This window comes from Pogoniulus pusillus, chromosome 5 (genome assembly GCF_015220805.1).
Source record: "Pogoniulus pusillus isolate bPogPus1 chromosome 5, bPogPus1.pri, whole genome shotgun sequence".
Classification (NCBI taxonomy): domain Eukaryota; kingdom Metazoa; phylum Chordata; class Aves; order Piciformes; family Lybiidae; genus Pogoniulus; species Pogoniulus pusillus.
Window position 1 is genome coordinate 21,235,062 of NC_087268.1, and position 21,450 is coordinate 21,256,511.

At 48.6% G+C, this 21,450-nt stretch overlaps 1 protein-coding gene across 1 annotated transcript; it reads left to right on the forward strand.

Annotated features, from left to right (window-relative positions):
- The first annotated feature begins 1,777 nt into the window (after positions 1-1,777).
- LOC135175621 (G2/M phase-specific E3 ubiquitin-protein ligase-like) lies at positions 1,778-4,381 on the forward strand. The gene is made up of 8 exons (XM_064143954.1): positions 1,778-2,014; positions 2,107-2,205; positions 2,475-2,599; positions 2,828-2,990; positions 3,077-3,183; positions 3,397-3,510; positions 3,639-3,757; positions 3,924-4,381. Exons 1-8 carry the CDS (start codon positions 1,778-1,780, stop codon positions 4,379-4,381), a joined length of 1,422 nt encoding a protein of 473 aa, XP_064000024.1.
- The last annotated feature ends 17,069 nt before the right edge of the window (positions 4,382-21,450 follow it).

Below are 21,450 nucleotides of genomic sequence, written 5' to 3' on the forward strand. Positions count from 1 at the left end.
CATCTTTTCAGTTACAGGAAAAGGAAAGTTCATCAGAAGGAAATGTATTTTAGATAACTTGTACATATCTTCATATTGTCAATTTAACCCATACTTTAAAAATCTTGGGCTGTGCATTTTTTCTTGTCCAAATATGAGAAGATGTACACAAATGTTTACTGAACACTTACACAAAGCACACACTAAGCATAACATTATACACCACACAGCACAACCATGCTAGAAGTTAGTGCATAAAAATTAAAAGGGGTTAGTGCAATCGCAGGCAAAGAATCCGTTGTTAGGCACTTTGGTGAGAAAAAGTATATTATAGGCCGTGAAAGGAAAACAATGGTGATGTCTGCTTCCCTCACAGTCTTGCTGAAGAAGAAAGTAAACATTAGATAACACTCTCGCCATTTTTTCTTCACTCTCCGGCTGGGCTTTGACTGAGCTGCATCTCCCTAACCTCACCTTCCACTCACCTTTGCTTCTTAACCTCTTGGCTGAACCTCTATTCTTCCTTAAGACTGAGGTAAGGTTGAGAGGGGCACAGGGAAGGTGCAGGGGTGGTTGAGAGCCCCTCCTGGGGACTCTGGGAGGGGAGTTGTGTTTCTGTATTGCTTTTACCTTGTATATTTCTGTATATAGCTGTATATACTGAAAATATCTGCTTGTATATTGTGCTAGCTGTAAATACATAGCTTCGTTTATATTCCCAGAGATGGCTCAGTCTAGCTGGGTACTTCTGAAGTGTGGGGGGGCAGGTAGCACCCAAACCAATCACGACAACCGACTGAGATTGAATGTGAGGAACAAGTTTCAAGCAATAATGATGATTAAACTCTCTCAACTGATTGGAAAAGTGATCCAGTACTGGGCACCCAAATCCCAGAATGGGTCTAAATTGCACCAAGTCATGCAGAGACCTGAAGAAGATCCCTCAGCATCTTAGGAAAGGTGGTGTGAGATAGCTACAAAATGGACCAATTTGATGCAGATGAGGAGGGAATTGGTAGAGTAACTCTGAACATGCAGTTCTCATGGCCACTTAGCTCTGGAGCCCATAAAGAAATGACAAAACTCAGGTGCCCCTGAGCTGCTGTCCTGGCACTGAGTGCCCTGGGTGACTTGTCAGAGTCCATCTGCCCCCGGACGGCTGGGGCACTGCTCTGACCTGTCCCGTTGCAGGCATGGAGGCCATGCCCTTTCATCCTTCTGCTTCTCTTTGCAGTTTCCAGTGCCAGCTCTGAGATGGCTGACCCCAGCAGTGCCAGCCAGACAGGGCTGGGCCATTTCCACTTTTCCCTGGTACCTCAGCCCAGCAGGTGCAATTGGTCCTTTCTCTTGTGCTTCTGGAAGTCAGGACCAGCAGCCACAGCTGCAGCAAGCAGGTGGCTCCTGGACCACCTCAGGGCTGGTGGGTGAGGGTCTGGGTGCCTAGGGCTGCGCTGCATGCTGGGCAACAGTGATGATGTCACAATGGCCATGGTGACCTCTGCAACTGGCCCTGGTCTATAAAAGGAAGCGTTGGGCTCAGGACGTTGGTCAGTTGGACCTGGAGAGGTAAGGCGATGGGCAGGGGAGGGACAGGGGCTGGCATGGGAAGGCTGAGGGAGGAGTGGGCCCCACACCTCAGAGCTTGAGGCCTGTGCTGCAGGCCCACCTGTGTCCTGCTGCTTTCTCACCCCTCTGCTGCTTCTCTCTCAGAGTCAGCAGCAGAGCATTTGGAGAACCCCCAGCACTGTAGTGAGAGGGACACTCCAGAGGCTCAGCGGTGACAAATTCCAGGAGTGAGATGGCCACCAACTCAGTGGAGCGAGGTGAGAGCAAAGCTTCCCTCCGACAGTCTGGCAGAGGGCCAACTGGGGACAACCACTTGGGAGTCCTGCCCTGCCCCACAGAGGTGCTTATCCCACTGCAATTTGCTCTGTCTCCTGCAGCCTGCCAGCTGTGCCACCGGGCACATTTGGACCCCGAGATCTATGGGCCCATATTAGAGCAAGAGGGGATCTGTGTCCATGAATTCTGCGTGGTGAGTACCTCAGCAGCTCCCTCCTGCTTTCCCACATCCTGGCCCTGCCAAACTCTCCTCAGCAGCTCTTCTTTTCTCCCTCCCTCCTACAGTACTTTGCAAGTGACATTTATCCCATCATTGCGATGTCGGATTGGGTGATCTATTCCTCTTCTGCTATTCAAAGAGGAATCGAGGAGGCAGCAGAGAAGGTGAGGACCTGGCAAGCACAAGGAGATTTGTGCCAGGAGAGGTCTGCAGGAGTTTAGTGGAGACCCCAAGAAAGAAAGCCCAGCCCTTCCATCCAGCTCTGGGACAGAGGTCTTGCTCCCAGCAGCTCCACAGCAGTGGAGACTCATCTGCCAGCCAGAGCTGTGGGGTGTCCACGGCAGCTGGCACATCCTGCACCCTGCCAAGGGGTGTGAGGCTGGCTGCGGAGGCGCTGATCAGATGCTGACGGAGGCTACTGTGCTTTTTCTAGCAATGCTGTGTCTGCGGCAGCAGTGGAGCTGCCATCGACTGCTGGGAGCGGAGCTGTGAGCGGAGCTTCCACCTGCCCTGTGCCCTGCGCGGGGAATGCATCACTCAATACTTCGACTACTACAGGTAAGGGCAGATGACCCTCCCCAGGGATGCTCCTCACCTTCAGTCCCCTTCCTGACAGCTATAGGCAAACGAGAAATGAATCTGCTGTGGATCTGGCCTGTGGCCAGGCACAGGCACAGCCAGAGCTGGGTGAGCTCTCCAGCTCCTTCACACCTCCCCTGCCATCCTCACCAGCAAGGAAGGGCTCAGCACCACAGACCTCTCCCACCTCTTTGCTCTTCCCCACAGGGCCTTCTGCTCACTCCACCGCCCTCAGCAGGCAGTGGACATCAACCCAGAGCCTGAGACTGAGTGCCTGCTCTGCACGGAGCTGGTGGATGACACCAAGACCTACACAACCATGGTGTGTCCAGTGTGCCAGCATTCCTGGTTTCACAGGCACTGCGTCCAGGTAGGAGCTGTTCCCTCAGCCCAGGGGCATTGCAAGTGTTCAACACCTCCAGGCTGTCCCTCATGCTCCTCCTGTTTCTCTTGCAGGAACAGGCTCTTCATGCTGGCATTTCAGCTTTCAAGTGCATGCTGTGCAGAGACAAAGAGCTGTTCCAGCAGGAAATGCTCTGCATGGGCATTCGCATCCCCAAGAGGTTGGTTGCATTTCATCACAGCCCAGAAGACAGGAGGGTGCCAGTGCCTGCCAGGCCAGAGGCTGTCCCTGCACTCCTGGCCCTCCGCTGTCTCATGAGCCTGGGATTCAGCAACATGGGAGAGTGGAAAAAAGGGCAGGTGGAGGCAGGGACACCCTGCACCTGCCTCACTCTGGGGCAGCAAGGGCTCACTAACTTTCCTTTCTCCATCAGACCACCATCCTGGGAGACTGTTGAGGCATTCCAAGACCTCATGGCAAGGCACAGCCGGTGTGATGTCATAGAGTGCCTGTGCCCAGCAGGCAGGGAGTATGAAGAGGAGGAAGGGTAAGCTCCCAAAGCTCTGCACCCGGTCTTTGTCCAGCCAAGACCTCAAAGCACAAGCTGGAGAGGGCTCCTAGTGCTCTGCTGCTGTCAGTGTCTCCTCACAGCCTGCAACTCCTTTGCTTCCCTAGGCCCTGGCAGATGCTTCTGTGCAGCTCCTGTGCTGCTGAAGGAACCCACAGGAGCTGCTCCAACTTGACAGACAGCACAAACAGATGGGAGTGCCCAGACTGTGCAGACCCCAGCACTGGTAAGAAACACGGCACTCAGGTGACCCTGAGCTGCTGTCCTGGCACTGAGTGCCCAAGGTGGCTTGCCAGAGCCCATCTGCTCTAGGAGGGCTGGGGTACTGCTCTGGCCTGTCCCGTTGCAGGCATGGAGGCCACACCCTTTCATCCTTCTGCTTCTCTTTGCAGCTTCCAGTGCCAGCTCTGAGATGGCTGACTTCAGCAGTGTCAGCCAGGCAGGATCGGGGCCATCCCGGGGCTCCCTAGGACTTGAGAGCAGCAGCCGCTTCGATGCCCCTGGGCCCGTGTGGGTGCGAGTCGGATCCCGCTTGCAGCGCCGAGCTGAGTACGACCCCTACAGCTGGCCCAGGAGACGCCGCCAGAGGAGCCGCACCTCAGCCCCCGCGACAGCGAGCAGCATCCCGAGCGAGGCAGCGCCGGCGGTGCCCCACAGCTTGCTGGCACCCGAGGCCAGCAGCCTCCACGCCGCCAGTCAGATGCCAGCACCGGCTGCCTCCAGCTCCCCAGCAGCAGACAGCGGCAGCTGCTGCCGCTCTGCCGGGCCCGTGCGGGGCCCAGACCGTTCCCGCAGGCGACGAGGGAGATCAAACCCTTACAGTCGGCCCGGACATCGCCGAAGGACCTGAGATGTGGTGGCCCCGACTTCTGCCTTGACTTTTCTAACCTTGTCCTTTCAAGATCAAAAAGTAGCTTGATATTACTAGGTCTTTTCCTCTAGTTTCCACTAGTTACAAATTTCCTTTTCATGTCTGATTTCGTTATAGGATTAGCTTGTTCATTTGTGCAGACCACCTGCCATCTTTCCTGTGTCTTTCCTTCATTGTTTTCCTGTTGTTCATAGATTAGGCTGAGACAGCCCAAGCCATGGTGACACATGGAGGGATCAAACAGTGACATTTTGAAGTGATTGCACAAAAGTATGAATTTTAAGTGTGCCAGGAGCCCTTATGGACTCATCCTTGAGGTTTTGCCCGTGGGCAGAAGATGAGCCCAAAAAGTACAGTAGAGTCTTTACACGTGCACTTTGTAGCTTATTTCAAGAGGGTAACAGGTTGTTCTGTCAGAACAAAGGACTGTACTGCCTCATTGATTAAGCTCTTTTGTCGTGGAATGAAGTCACTATTTTCTGCAAATGGCTCATTATTCCCTTTGTCCAACTCAAAGCGCATTGAAATAACTTTCCTTTAATACTAAAAATTACAAGGGATCATCACTGGGAAAAAAAAAAGAGAGAGAACCTCTGCTGTATTGTGGGGGTTTTCGTGGAGTCTGTTACCAACATTAAATGGAAGTTACAGGCTATAGAGTTGTTCAGGTTGTAAGGAAGGAAAAAAGTAAATCAAGTACAATTTGCTTTGCTGAACTATGTAATGATCAAAGACCTGTTTTAGATCACTGATGAAATAGGAAGGGGAACAAAAAGAGGAAGCAAGCTGATGATGGTGGTTGCATCTAGCAAGTAAAGCCACCTCTGAGAGCTGCTGTCATGGATGAAGGAGTTGGTGGAGAGCCAAGAGCTGTTTATGACGTTTTATTTGAAGTGCATAATTAAGTTCAGGAGGGTTATTTTGGTTTATCTGACGTACTTACATTGTCCTCATCCTCTGAGTATCTTCTTAAGAGACTTTTCTACTGGTGGTAAAATCACAAGCTCTGGCTGCTAATTTTCAATTCATCTTCATTTTTCATTTTCTCTGTTTCTGCATGAAGTTGCAGTTTTAGGATGGATATTGTTTCTCAGGCTTGAGATGCCAACTCTGAAATGTGTGTAAACCCTGAAGAGGGGGCACACTGTGACAATGCTCTGTCCTTGTCCTTGTGGGAGCAACAACCCAGAGGATGTGAGAAAGTTAATCACTTGCATTTCTGCAGGCAGACCTTGGGGAGAACAGATTCAGTGGCTCACATGTGTCTTTTCAGTTCATGGATGGGGATTATCCACATTTGAAAAAAAAATCTTACTGGGGCTGGCTTCCAGAAAAAAAGTTTGTAAATTTTGGCCACTACCCTAGCTTTGTTGGTGCAAGAGGGAAAACCTTCAGGCCATCCCAAATAGGTGTCAATCATCAGCAGCAAATGTTTATGACCATTTTGCGGTGCATCACTGCCGCTTCTTTAGGGGTTTTGTATATCCTATAGGAGTTGGGGAAAGTCTCTTTGTGTTTGGTGGGCAATCCTTGGGCCAACAGGAATCCTTTCTCTTTCCACAGAGTCTTCTAAATGTTTAGTGTCTTTCCTGTAGCTATTTTTAAGCTTGCTGCAAGACAGCACATACATGGCACCAGCTTTCACTATTGCTTGGTAATGACAACTGCATATCCAGTCTCTTCTTGGCTTATTCAGAGTTTTATACAGGGGTTTTACCAGCAGCCTATAGTTGAGTATCCACAACCTGCACCCTCTGATCATCACCAGTAACACCCTCAATTGCCAGTCTTTGGTTTGGGAATCTGGTGGCAAAGCTCTTTCTGGCCATGAATTAAAGCTGGTCATGAAGTGGGAAGACAGTGATAAACATCAGAAAGCTGTATCTGCTGAAAGCTGTAAATCTGATGTTGAAATCCGAGGAAGGAACAGACAGAAACAGATATAAAAAGTAATTTAAAAAAAAAAAAAAGCACTGAATTCTTTCTCTCTGTGAGAGATGGACACTGAAACGTTAAAAATCATTTTTGCTGTGCAAAAAGTCTGATTTTAAAATCACCTACCATGTGGTGAGAAAAGCCCTGAGAGATGACAGAAACCAGGGCTCCAAAGACTTATAAGTTTGCCTTGACAGAGAAGATGAGGAGAGTAACAGAGAGTTAGCACTGCAGAGGCATAAGCTGAATGCCATAAGAGTCCTTACATGATTAATTGCCAACTTCTTTAAACGTCTGCAGCTCAAAAAAGCATCTGCTTAAAGTTTTCTTTCAAGTTACAAATATGGAGAGCCGGGAGAAAGCAGAGGATGGGAGGAAGGGGAAGCGATCAAGGACTAGGGATTCCTTCAGTGAAGCGCCCTCTGCTCATCGCCTTCCTCCAGTCACACAAGAAGTAGTCTCGAATCTACCCTTATCATTCCCCTCAATTCTCAGCTCGCCGTCCAGGGACAGCAAATCTCCTGGCACCAGGAGATGCACAGCTTGGGGACCTTCCTGGCAGACCCCAGAGTGCTGAGTATAGACTGGCTTGGGATGGGGTCTGGGGACTCTGTGTGGGATGCTTTTGGGTTGCAAGGGAGGTCGAGGGCTGGCCTCGCCTCCTCCTAATTTTTTCCTTACAGCCGCTCCAAAAAGAAGCACCTTTGATTTTTAAAGGGACCAAATTGCATGAGGGGAAGCGGGGGCAGCCACCCTGGAAGGGGGACTGCAAGAAACCCTTATATATTTTTAATTTTTTAAACTGCTTTCTTATGGATAACAACCCCTGCTCGCTAGATATTTTAATGCCTGTGATTCTTCTGAGAAAAGAGAGAGAAGGAAAAAAATGGAAAATTCTCTGGTTACATCATACAGAGAGATTCACCCTAGAGAAGGCTACTAGGGCCTAGGGAATCAATGTGGCAACTTGAAAGGAATGCTGAGATAATGGTTGTGTTTGCATAGGTCATAGGTTTTGATCACGCTTAATGAATCTAGGTATTTTTGTGAGCTTCCAACAATTCCCACTCACAGGCAAAGATGGGGAACAACTCTTTTGTTAGCAATGTTTAAAGTGCTGTGCTTGCTATCTTTTTGCAAAAGCTGCCTTGCAGGGAGATAGGAAGCACTGCCTTTAAAAAAAAAAAACCAAAACAGAAAGGGGGAAATGTTTGAATGGTACAGCTATTGGAACTTGAAATACAATACTTGAGCATAAGCTGTAGACAGGGGAGAGAGCATGAGCTCCGAATTACGGAGTTAAGATAAAATAGAAGCTTGGAATGACCTTAGAGAATGGTGTAACAAATGTAACTCTGGAGCCTGTGGTTTTCGCCTATCTCTGCTGACTTAGATTGCTTAGACACAATGCATGTAGTGTTGAGAGAATATGATGTATGTCTACACCAATTAGTATGTAATTTCTAATGCAAGTACATGTAACCAATTACAGTTTAATACAATTTGTAGCCTTCTCATGAAAGGTATACAAACACATGTTTGGAATGCAATAAATGGATTGAATTTGCTTGCATAAAGCGTCTCCCTGTCTCTTCTGATGCCTGTGGCATTGTAGCCCATGGCAAATAACTTCTTTTCTATTTGTTCCCAGCCCTCTTTGTTCATGCAGAATTTTGAAGCCCGGATAAGTCACAGCTTCTTTTCCTATTTGGATCCTATTTTTCAACAAATGGTACTCCCTCTATCCCAGAAGATTTTACCCGCTTGTAGTCATTTGCAAGCATTCTTAGGTTTCTGCAGCTAATAAACTTTCACCCACATATTGTAATGCTACTCTTTCTTCCACAATTCCAATTCTTCAGCCAGTTACCACCTATTTTTAATCCCTGTGGCAACATTGTCCAAGTAAGTTGCGTGTCCAATGGCAAGACTTTCCCATTTGAAAGCAGATGTTAACTGACTTTCTTTACCTAGACGTATGCAGGAATTAATGCCTCCCTGGAGGATCTGGATCACATCAGGGGCTAGACAGTTAAAGGACTCGGCGTATGTCAGACAGTCATGCTGGAGTTACCAAGAGCTCCTGAGATTTGAATAGGTCTTTCTAGAACATGCGATAGGTAAGCTAGTGAAAGTAGCCAACTCAAGAAAGATGAATAGCCAGATCAAAACTTTTCACATCACTTGGGTGGAGACTGTGTCAAAGTTGATAAATATCTCATCTGAAAAACCATACTATTGGGTTAAAAAGGACAGTGAACAAGTTATGAAAGGCTCTGAAGGGGAAGAAAATTAAGCCAATACAGAAATCATGGCAGCATTTCTGCTTGTATCCCCCAGTCATGATCAAGCTCCCTACCTTGTACCATATGCAGCAGGAAAAATTCCTACTCTTCGTACTTGAGAAACTCAAAGCAAAACATAATCTGGGGGATGAGACCTCCAGAAGGCAACATGCTGTGTGTGCCCAGGCCACTATCCATGCAGCTTGACTTAGCTGTGTGGCCAGGCATGCCCCTGCATCAGAAGGAGGTTCCTGTACTGTTTCTGATACAAGCACAGAAAAACGTTAGACAAGCTGGGAAACAGAGATAGGAATTGAGATCTATCATTTATATGTTCAGCTTTTGATTTTGTAGAGTAGCTTTTTTTGTGAGATACTTAATGAAGGCAGAGACTGTATTTGATTAGAGTCAGTGGACACTTACATGTGCCTAGATAAGCAAACTGTAAACCTTTACCAAGACATCAGGCAATCAGCAAGCCCAGAGAAGAGAGCACTTTGTCACTCAGGTATTTCTTCCTGAGATCTTGCTGGACAAAGCCACCAAGCTAGGGCCACACCAACTTGTTCGTTTATATTAAGACCGTCCTTGTGGATGTAAATGTTCCTGTACTTTTGTTCACTCAGTGGAGCATTGGATTCCTCTTGGATGAGCCTGTGATGGTTTGGGGGTTACCCCGCCCCCCCACACTTTTGTATTTGCCCCAGCTAACTCAGACGGACCCTGGGAATATAGATGAAGCAATTTATTTACAGCTAGCAGAATTTACAAGCAGCTATTTACAATATATACAGTTATATACAATTATATACAGAAATATACAAAGGATAAACAATACAAAAGCACAACTCCCCTCCCAGAAAGCTAAGTTCCCAGGAGGGGCTCTCAAACCACCCCAACACCTCCCCCCGGTCCCTCTCAACCTTACCCCAGTTCTCAGGAAGAAGAGAGGTGCAGACAAGAGGTTAGGGAGCAAGGTTAGTAGGAGCAGGGTTAATGAGATGTGACCAGGTCAAAGGCAAAAGCAAGAGTGAGAAACAAAATGGAGAAAAAGTCTTTCTTCTTCCCAGAGTTCTCAGCGTGACTTTGAGAGAAGTTGACATCAATTGTTTTCATTTCACTGCCCGTTATCTAGTTCTTGTACCAAAACATTCCAGCTTGCTTCAAACTAGCACAATCCACCCCTTGTCTACTTCGCTCAGAGTATCGCTGAGAATTATCCAATCTAATCTAAACCAATATTTACACTAAAACAATATATACAAGTTCAGTTCACACTTCAATCAGATGTAGGTGATTCAAAAGCTCAGAACAGGGACTCCCAGGTGATTTTGGGTTCGTGCTCACGTACTGTAGATTCTATCATAGATTCTCTCAGTGTTGGGCGCCGATGTTACCTAGAACAGAAAACTTCTAACAGCTTGAATTTAAACTCTCTCAGCTAAGGTTAAATTTCTCTGTGGAATACACTGAATTTCACCATTCTCCTGCATTACCCAGTATGTATGACCAGGACCTTCAGCAGAAACCACCCCTCGGACAGGTTTCCCTTCGCCCGAAGGAGAAAATACCCAAACAGTTTTCCCTAACAGATTCTTTTCACGTACAACAGGAACTTTATCACCGTCTACTGTTTGGACCAAATCTGATTGTGCAGGTCCTGCTCTGTTTACTGAACCTCTACTATTTACCAACCAGGTAGCTTCTGCTAAATGTTTGTCCCAGTTTTTCAGAGTTCCACCCCCCATGGCTTTTAGGGTGGTTTTCAGCAAACCGTTGTAGCGTTCAATCTTCCCTGAAGCTGGTGCATAGTAGGGTATGTGATAGATCCATTCAATACCATGCTCTTTGGCCCAGTTTCTCACAAGATTGTTCTTGAAATGAGTGCCATTGTCTGACTCAATTCTCTCTGGAGTTCCATGTCTCCATAAGATCTGTCTCTCCAAACCAACAATGGTGTTACGTGCAGTAGCATGTGGAACTGGATAGGTTTCCAACCATCCAGTGCTGGCTTCTACCATCGTCAGCACATACTGCTTGCCAGAACGAGATCGAGGTAAAGTGATGTAGTCAATCTGCCAGGCTTCACCATACTTGTACTTTGACCATCTCTCACCATACCATAAGGGCTTGATTCGCTTAGCCTGCTTAATAGCAGCACAAATGTCACAGTCATAGATGACTTGGGTGATAGCGTCCATGGACAAGTCAATTGACCTATCGCGAGCCCATCGGTATGTTCCATCTCTGCCTTGATGTCCAGATGAGTCATGGGCCCACCGAGCTAAGAACAGCTCACCTCGGTGTTTCCAATCAAGGTCAATGTCAAGTTCAGAGTTGGTATCAACTTGAGCAATCTTAGCAGCTTGATCTGCCTTCTGGTTATGTTGATGTTCCTCAGTGGCTCTGCTCTTAGGCATGTGTGCATCTACATGCCGCACCTTCACTGGAATTTTCTCCAGCCGTGCATCAATGTCCTGCCATAGATCAGCACACCAAATAGGCTTTCCTTTCCTCTGCCAACCACTCTTCTTCCAGTCCTTCAGCCAACCCCATAGAGCATTGGCTACCATCCACGAGTCGGTGTAGAGGTAAAGGATAGGCCAATTCTCACGTTCAGCCACATCAAGAGCAAGTTGAACAGCTTTTACCTCAGCGAACTGACTGGATTCTCCTTCGCCATCTTTCGTTTCGGTAACTCTCCTGGTTGGACTCCAAACCGCTGACTTCCATATTCGCTTGTTCCCAACAAGACGACAAGAACCATCTGTGAACAAAGCATAGTTCTTTTCCTGATCAGAGAGATCACCATAGGGAGGAGCTTCCTCAGCACGAGTTATTTTCTCCTCTGGAGGTTTGGAACAGTCTGTGCCTTCCGGCCAGTTGGTGATCACCTCCACCAGACCAGGTCGATCAAGATTCCCCATTCGTGCTCGTTGGGTTATCAAAGCCATCCATTTAGACCAGGTTGCATCTGTGGCATGATGTGGTGATGAACCTTTGCCCTTGAACATCCAGTTTAGAACTGGCAGTCTAGGAGCTAAAAGCAATTGTGACTCAGTTCCAATCACTTCAGAAGCTGCTTTCACTCCCTCATAGGCTTCTAGTATCTCTTTCTCAGTTGCAGTGTAATTTGTCTCTGAACCTCTGTAACAACGTCCCCAGAAACCAAGTGGACGACCACGTGTCTCATTTGGAGCTCTCTGCCAAAGACTCCAAGTTGGACCATTGTCACTGGCAGCCGTGTTCAAGCATGTTCAATGATTGTCACATTGGGCAACCTGGTGGCTTTTCAGTTACAGTCTTCAGGTAAGTTCAAATCCCCAGATATTTAAGAAAATTATATATCAGTTAACAGTATTTCTGTGTGTAATTTACCTTGTGTGCTACAACACTGAGTACTTCTTTATTAGTGAAGAGTATCAACCAAACAGGTATTTATATCCAGCAGAGCTGAAAGAGGATTCTTAACAACAATGCTAGCAATAATAACAACAAACTTCTGTGAAAGTTTTATAACTAAAAAAGAAGGCAAAACTTGGTAAGTCTGTGTCTGATTTTTAATCAGGACTACTTACTGTTTATAGCATAGTTTATGATGAAGCAGACTGCGTCCATAAGATATCACCCTTCTCATTGAACGCAGGCAGCTAAACCAGATTCTGGGTAAGACCTCAGTGCTTCATTCTGAAACAACAAACACAATAAGAAAATATCTAGCAGTATCTTGCACTTGAAAAAGCAAAATTAACAAAGACATTAAAGACTGGTTATTTGGTTTTCTAAACATAAGAATGTCTCTGTTTTGCATGTGTCTGCAGTGCAGTTACTTACAGCTTCCCAAAGAGAAATGGATTATTACAGAAATCAACATAAAGACCAACACAAAGCAACTATCTAGTCTTTACATTCATTCATTTGTCACAAGTATCCTGTCAAGAGAAGGAAATACTTTAAAACTTTGCTCTTGTGATATCAACCTACAAATTGTCTCTCTGTTCTGCTGTACGTATGTCAAGTACTGTTTTTGACAACGCAGCACCATCTAGTTCTCCAATGATAATTGCTCCTGTGAGTCACTGGCTGTCCTGTGAGGGGTCGTGACTGGTCCCTGTCCAGAGACAGCAATTGTCTATTATCGTGATGTATAGATGATACGATTTTGTGGTGCAAAAGTTGAAAATCCATTGTGGTGTCGTGATGCCAAGAAATAGTCAGTGATTTTCTGAAAAGTGAACAACCAAAACCAACAACTCCTGCCTCAAAACAAACAAAAAATTCCAACTCACTCAGTTTGATAAGATATGAGAATTCTGATATAAGGATTATGTTTTGTCCAAAAAAAAAAAAAATCTTTAAAATCTCTCTTAGTGCTTAGTTTCTTTCCTTGAAAATAGGTTTTCTTTTTAGTGTCTCTCCCATGAATTCAGTTAATCGTTTTTGTATGCAACAAGTTGCACCTTTGTCTACCTCTGTTCCTATTGATGAAATTAAATGTTCTCAGAAATAAGTAGTATTAAGGGTACCTAAACACTGTAGGCTCAGATCTGAGTCTTGCTTTCCAGTAGTTTCTCTGCAGTATGCTGCAGTATGTGGAAGCTCTGGTGCTGGAGGAAAACTATGATATTGTCGCCATCACTGAAACGTGGTGGGATGGCTCACATGATTGGTGTGCTGTAATCAATGGCTACAGACTCTTCAGGAGAGACAGGCAAGGGAGAAAGGGCGGGGGAGTGGCTCTGTATATTAGGGATACTCTGGATGTCATGGAGGTAGAAATCAAAGATGATCAAGTTGAGTCATTATGGGTGAGGCTTAAGGCGAAGGCCAACACGGCTGATATCCTGGTTGGAGTCTGTTACAGACCACCCAACCAGGAAGAAGAGGTTGATTTATTACTCTTTAAGCAACTGGAGGCTGCCTCAAGATCACCTGCCCTTGTTCTGGTGGGCGACTTTAACCTACCAGACATCTGCTGGGACTTAAACACTGCAGAGAAGCAGCAGTCTAGAAGGTTTCTGCAATGTGTGGAAGACAACTTCCTATCCCAGCTGTTACGTGAGCCTACCAGGGGGGCAGCCCTGCTTGACCTGCTGCTCACAAATAGAGAGGGGCTGGTAGGGGATGTGGTGGTTGGAGGCTGCCTGGGGTCCAGTGACCATGAAATTATAGAGTTTTCAATACATGGAGAAACCAGGAGGGGCATCAACAGAACCTCCACACTGGACTTCCGAAGGGCAGACTTCAGCCTATTTAAGGAACTAATTCAGAAAGTTCCTTGGGAAATAGCCCTTAGAAACAAAGGGGTCCAGGAAGGTTGGACCTACTTCAAGACAGAACTCCTGAAGGCACAGGAGCAGGCAGTGCTACTGAGCCGGAAGATGAGCCGACGAGGGAGGCAGCCAGGCTGGATGGGCAGGGAGCTGCGGAAGGAATTAAAGATTAAAAAGAGAGTGTATCACCTTTGGAGAAGAGGGGAGGTGTCCCAGGAGAAGTTCAAGGAGGTTGCTAGGTCTTGTAGAGGAAAAATTAGAGAGGCAAAAGCCCACTTGGAGCTCAGGCTGGCCACGGCTGCCAAGGAAAATAAAAAGTGTTTCTTTAAATATATGAATGGCAAGAGAAGGGCCAAGGCCAACCTCCAGTCCTTACTAGATAGAGAGGGGAACATAGTGACAAAGGATGAGGAAAAGGCAGAGGTGCTTAACACCTTCTTTGCCTCAATCTTCACTATTGGGACAGGTTTTCTCCAGGACAGCTGGACTCCTGAAGTGGTGGATGGAGTCAGGGATCAGTACAGTCCCCCTCTAATCCATGAGGAAGCAGTAAGGGACCTGCTGCGTCATTTGGGTCCTCACAAGTCCATGGGACTGGATGGGATCCACCCTAGGGTGCTGAGAGAGCTGGCAGCTGAGCTGGCCAAGCCACTCTCCATCATTTATCAGCAGTCCTGGCTCACTGGAGAGGTCCCTGAAGACTGGAAGCTGGCCAATGTGATTCCCATACACAAGAAGGGTCGCAAGGAGGAGCCAGAAAACTACAGACCTGTGAGCCTGACCTCAGTGCCAGGCAAGGTCATGGAACAGGGCATCTTGGGTGCCATCACAAAGCACCTACAGGATAGCCAAGGGATCAGGCCCAGCCAGCATGGGTTTAGGAAGGGCAGGTCCTGCCTGACCAACCTGATCTCCTTTTATGATCAGGTTACCCGCCTGCTGAATGTGGGGAAGGCTGTGGATGTAGTCTACCTGGACTTCAGCAAAGCCTTTGACACTGTCTGCCACAAGAAGCTCCTAGCCAAGCTGGCAGCTCATGGTTTGGACAGATTCACTCTGTGCTGGATCAAGAACTGGCTGGATGGCAGAGCTCAGAGAGTGGTGGTGAATGGTGCCACATCCAGTTGGCAGCTGTCACTAGTGGTGTTCCCCAAGGATCAGTGCTGGGCCCAGTCCTGTTCAATATCTTTATTGATGATCTGGACGAGGGCATTGAGTCCAGCATCAGTAAGTTTGCAGATGACACCAAGCTAGGAGCAGGTGGTGATCTGTTGGAAGGTAGGAGAGCCCTGCAGAGGGACCTGGACAGGCTGGATGGGTGGGCAGAGGCCAATGGGATGAGATTCAACAAGGCCAAGTGCAGGGTTCTGCACTTCGGCCACAATAACCCCAAGCAGCGCTATAGGCTGGGGACTGAGTGGCTGGAGAGCAGCCAGGAAGAAAGGGACCTGGGGGTACTGATAGATAGTAAGCTGAAGATGAGCCAGCAGTGTGCCCAGGTGGCCAAGAGAGCCAATGGCATCCTGGCCTGCATCAGGAACAGTGTGGCCAGCAGGACAAGGGAGGTTATTCTTCCCCTGTACTCAGCACTGGTCAGGCCACACCTTGAGTACTGTGTCCAGTTCTGGGCCCTTCAATTCAAGAAAGATGTTGAGGTGCTGGAACATGTCCAGAGAAGGGCAACAAAGCTGGTGAGGGGCCTGGAGCATAAATCCTATGAGGAGAGGTTGAGGGAGCTGGGCCTGTTTAGCCTGGAGAAGAGGAGGCTCAGGGGTGATCTGATTACTGTCTACAACTACCTGAAGGGACATTGTAGCCAGGTGGGGGGTGGCCTCTTCTCCCAGGTAACCAGCAATAGAACAAGGGGACACAGTCTCAAGTTGTGCCAGGGTAGGTATAGGCTGGATGTTAGGAAGAAGTTCTTCACAGAGAGAGTGATTTCCCATTGGAATGGGCTGCCCAGGGAGGTGGTGGAGGCACCGTCCCTGGGGGTGTTCAAGAAAAGACTGGATGAGGCACTCAGTGCCATGGTCTAGTTAACTGGATAGGGCTGGGTGATAGGTTGGACTGGATGATCTTGGAGGTCTCTTCCAACCTGGTTGATTCTATGATTCTATGACTCTATGAAGTTCAACATGTGGTTATTTATCAGGTTGCATTAGTGTAAGGAAATCAAAAGTGGTTTTCCTTCTTTGATATGTTTCAGTGTGGTTGCAACTGTTCCAGTACATGCATGTTCCATTCTGTTTTCTTTGCAGATTAATATTCTGCCACTCCTATGTTTCTTTTTTGATCTTTTCCATGACATTCAGACTTCAATGTTCCCCCTCAATAGATTTTTTTCTCAGTAATAAAGTTGTTGGAAGTGGAATGTACTTTCTCATTATTGCTTATGATTTTGTCTGCATAATTTATCACTCAAGAAAATTTCTTTCCTCCTGCCCCATGCAAAAACACTCTCCACACACCATAGTGATATTTTCTCTCTGTCCTGAGAAATGCTAGGTGCCCAGCAGTACCTCTGAGGTTAAGGTCTCATGTGGAGCCCTAGAAGTTCCCATTTGGTTTTACTGAAGATTGTAGACTTGAATATTTTTCTCTCCATTTCCCACTCAACAGCCTTGGTATTCATCCTGCAGCACTACAACATAATACGTACCTAGGTAGACAACTAGGACATCCCCAGATGAAGTTGCTACCATCCATCTTTAAGAGAGAGACTGCCTACTCATTGTATTTTTGATCTTTCCATCTACTCATTATCATAACACAAATGATAATGATAAACGTGTTACTTTAATATAATGTGTGCCTCTAGGATCATGAGTAGAATAATGCTTTAAATTACAATTGCTGTGGAGGATCTTGCACATTAGTTGAGAACAATCCATTGTGTTAAGGGAGGATTCATATAACATATACATACAGGAGGACATGTAACATATACTTACAGGAGAATTCATATAACATATATATCATTAACAAAAGATAAGAAGGATTCTGCTTCCAGAAGTCTAGATGAATAGGGTCCTAAAAACACCAGCAAACTAATCATCTTTTCAGTTACAGGAAAAGGAAAGTTCATCAGAAGGAAATGTATTTTAGATAACTTGTACATATCTTCATATTGTCAATTTAACCCATACTTTAAAAATCTTAGGCTGTGCATTTTTTCTTGTCCAAATATGAGAAGATGTACACAAATGTTTACTGAACACTTACACAAAGCACACACTAAGCATAACATTATACACCACACAGCACAACCATGCTAGAAGTTAGTGCATAAAAATTAAAAGGGGTTAGTGCAATCGCAGGCAAAGAATCCGTTGTTAGGCACTTTGGTGAGAAAAAGTATATTATAGGCCGTGAAAGGAAAACAATGGTGATGTCTGCTTCCCTCACAGTCTTGCTGAAGAAGAAAGTAAACATTAGATAACACTCTCGCCATTTTTTCTTCACTCTCCGGCTGGGCTTTGACTGAGCTGCATCTCCCTAACCTCACCTTCCACTCACCTTTGCTTCTTAACCTCTTGGCCGAACCTCTATTCTTCCTTAAGACTGAGGTAAGGTTGAGAGGGGCATGGGGAAGGTGCAGGGGTGGTTGAGAGCCCCTCCTGGGGACTCTGGGAGGGGAGTTGTGTTTCTGTATTGCTTTTACCTTGTATATTTCTGTATATAGCTGTATATACTGAAAATATCTGCTTGTATATTGTGCTAGCTGTAAATACATAGCTTCGTTTATATTCCCAGAGATGGCTCAGTCTAGCTGGGTACTTCTGAAGTGTGGGGGGGCAGGTAGCACCCAAACCAATCACGACAACCGACTGAGATTGAATGTGAGGAACAAGTTTCAAGCAATAATGATGATTAAACTCTCTCAACTGATTGGAAAAGTGATCCAGTACTGGGCACCCAAATCCCAGAATGGGTCTAAATTGCACCAAGTCATGCAGAGACCTGAAGAAGATCCCTCAGCATCTTAGGAAAGGTGGTGTGAGATAGCTACAAAATGGACCAATTTGATGCAGATGAGGAGGGAATTGATAGGGTAACTCTGAACATGGAGTTCTCATGGCCACTTAGCTCTGGAGCCCATAAAGAAATGACAAAACTCAGGTGCCCCTGAGCTGCTGTCCTGGCACTGAGTGCCCTGGGTGACTTGTCAGAGTCCATCTGCCCCCGGACGGCTGGGGCACTGCTCTGACCTGTCCCGTTGCAGGCATGGAGGCCATGCCCTTTCATCCTTCTGCTTCTCTTTGCAGTTTCCAGTGCCAGCTCTGAGATGGCTGACCCCAGCAGTGCCAGCCAGACAGGGCTGGGCCATTTCCACTTTTCCCTGGTACCTCAGCCCAGCAGGTGCAATTGGTCCTTTCTCTTGTGCTTCTGGAAGTCAGGACCAGCAGCCACAGCTGCAGCAAGCAGGTGGCTCCTGGACCACCTCAGGGCTGGTGGGTGAGGGTCTGGGTGCCTAGGGCTGCGCTGCATGCTGGGCAACAGTGATGATGTCACAATGGCCATGGTGACCTCTGCAACTGGCCCTGGTCTATAAAAGGAAGCGCTGGGCTCAGGACGTTGGTCAGTTGGACCTGGAGAGGTAAGGCGATGGGCAGGGGAGGGACAGGGGCTGGCATGGGAAGGCTGAGGGAGGAGTGGGCCCCACACCTCAGAGCTTGAGGCCTGTGCTGCAGGCCCACCTGTGTCCTGCTGCTTTCTCACCCCTCTGCTGCTTCTCTCTCAGAGTCAGCAGCAGAGCATTTGGAGAACCCCCAGCACTGTAGTGAGAGGGACACTCCAGAGGCTCAGCGGTGACAAATTCCAGGAGTGAGATGGCCACCAACTCAGTGGAGCGAGGTGAGAGCAAAGCTTCCCTCCGACAGTCTGGCAGAGGGCCAACTGGGGACAACCACTTGGGAGTCCTGCCCTGCCCCACAGAGGTGCTTATCCCACTGCAATTTGCTCTGTCTCCTGCAGCCTGCCAGCTGTGCCACCGGGCACATTTGGACCCCGAGATCTATGGGCCCATATTAGAGCAAGAGGGGATCTGTGTCCATGAATTCTGCCTGGTGAGTACCTCAGCAGCTCCCTCCTGCTTTCCCACATCCTGGCCCTGCCAAACTCTCCTCAGCAGCTCTTCTTTTCTCCCTCCCTCCTACAGTACTTTGCAAGTGACATTTATCCCATCATTGCGATGTCGGATTGGGTGATCTATTCCTCTTCTGCTATTCAAAGAGGAATCGAGGAGGCAGCAGAGAAGGTGAGGACCTGGCAAGCACAAGGAGATTTGTGCCAGGAGAGGTCTGCAGGAGTTTAGTGGAGACCCCAAGAAAGAAAGCCCAGCCCTTCCATCCAGCTCTGGGACAGAGGTCTTGCTCCCAGCAGCTCCACAGCAGTGGAGACTCATCTGCCAGCCAGAGCTGTGGGGTGTCCACGGCAGCTGGCACATCCTGCACCCTGCCAAGGGGTGTGAGGCTGGCTGCGGAGGCGCTGATCAGATGCTGACGGAGGCTACTGTGCTTTTTCTAGCAATGCTGTGTCTGCGGCAGCAGTGGAGCTGCCATCGACTGCTGGGAGCGGAGCTGTGAGCGGAGCTTCCACCTGCCCTGTGCCCTGCGCGGGGAATGCATCACTCAATACTTCGACTACTACAGGTAAGGGCAGATGACCCTCCCCAGGGATGCTCCTCACCTTCAGTCCCCTTCCTGACAGCTATAGGCAAACGAGAAATGAATCTGCTGTGGATCTGGCCTGTGGCCAGGCACAGGCACAGCCAGAGCTGGGTGAGCTCTCCAGCTCCCTCACACCTCCCCTGCCATCCTCACCAGCAAGGAAGGGCTCAGCACCACAGACCTCTCCCACCTCTTTGCTCTTCCCCACAGGGCCTTCTGCTCACTCCACCGCCCTCAGCAGGCAGTGGACATCAACCCAGAGCCTGAGACTGAGTGCCTGCTCTGCACGGAGCTGGTGGATGACACCAAGACCTACACAACCATGGTGTGTCCAGTGTGCCAGCATTCCTGGTTTCACAGGCACTGCGTCCAGGTAGGAGCTGTTCCCTCAGCCCAGGGGCATTGCAAGTGTTCAACACCTCCAGGCTGTCCCTCATGCTCCTCCTGTTTCTCTTGCAGGAACAGGCTCTTCATGCTGGCATTTCAGCTTTCAAGTGCATGCTGTGCAGAGACAAAGAGCTGTTCCAGCAGGAAATGCTCTGCATGGGCATTCGCATCCCCAAGAGGTTGGTTGCATTTCATCACAGCCCAGAAGACAGGAGGGTGCCAGTGCCTGCCAGGCCAGAGGCTGTCCCTGCACTCCTGGCCCTCCACTGTCTCATGAGCCTGGGATTCAGCAACATGGGAGAGTGGAAAAAAGGGCAGGTGGAGGCAGGGACGCCCTGCACCTGCCTCACTCTGGGGCAGCAAGGGCTCACTAACTTTCCTTTCTCCATCAGACCACCATCCTGGGAGACTGTTGAGGCATTCCAAGACCTCATGGCAAGGCACAGCCGGTGTGATGTCATAGAGTGCCTGTGCCCAGCAGGCAGGGAGTATGAAGAGGAGGAAGGGTAAGCTCCCAAAGCTCTGCACCCGGTCTTTGTCCAGCCAAGACCTCAAAGCACAAGCTGGAGAGGGCTCCTAGTGCTCTGCTGCTGTCAGTGTCTCCTCACAGCCTGCAACTCCTTTGCTTCCCTAGGCCCTGGCAGATGCTTCTGTGCAGCTCCTGTGCTGCTGAAGGAACCCACAGGAGCTGCTCCAACTTGACAGACAGCACAAACAGATGGGAGTGCCCAGACTGTGCAGACCCCAGCACTGGTAAGAAACACGGCACTCAGGTGACCCTGAGCTGCTGTCCTGGCACTGAGTGCCCAAGGTGGCTTGCCAGAGCCCATCTGCTCTAGGAGGGCTGGGGTACTGCTCTGGCCTGTCCCGTTGCAGGCATGGAGGCCACACCCTTTCATCCTTCTGCTTCTCTTTGCAGCTTCCAGTGCCAGCTCTGAGATGGCTGACTTCAGCAGTGTCAGCCAGGCAGGATCGGGGCCATCCCGGGGCTCCCTAGGACTTGAGAGCAGCAGCCGCTTCGATGCCCCTGGGCCCGTGTGGGTGCGAGTCGGATCCCGCTTGCAGCGCCGAGCTGAGTACGACCCCTACAGCTGGCCCAGGAGACGCCGCCAGAGGAGCCGCACCTCAGCCCCCGCGACAGCGAGCAGCATCCCGAGCGAGGCAGCGCCGGCGGTGCCCCACAGCTTGCTGGCACCCGAGGCCAGCAGCCTCCACGCCGCCAGTCAGATGCCAGCACCGGCTGCCTCCAGCTCCCCAGCAGCAGACAGCGGCAGCTGCTGCCGCTCTGCCGGGCCCGTGCGGGGCCCAGACCGTTCCTGCAGGCGACGAGGGAGATCAAACCCTTACAGTCGGCCCGGACATCGCCGAAGGACCTGAGATGTGGTGGCCCCGACTTCTGCCTTGACTTTTCTAACCTTGTCCTTTCAAGATCAAAAAGTAGCTTGATATTACTAGGTCTTTTCCTCTAGTTTCCACTAGTTACAAATTTCCTTTTCATG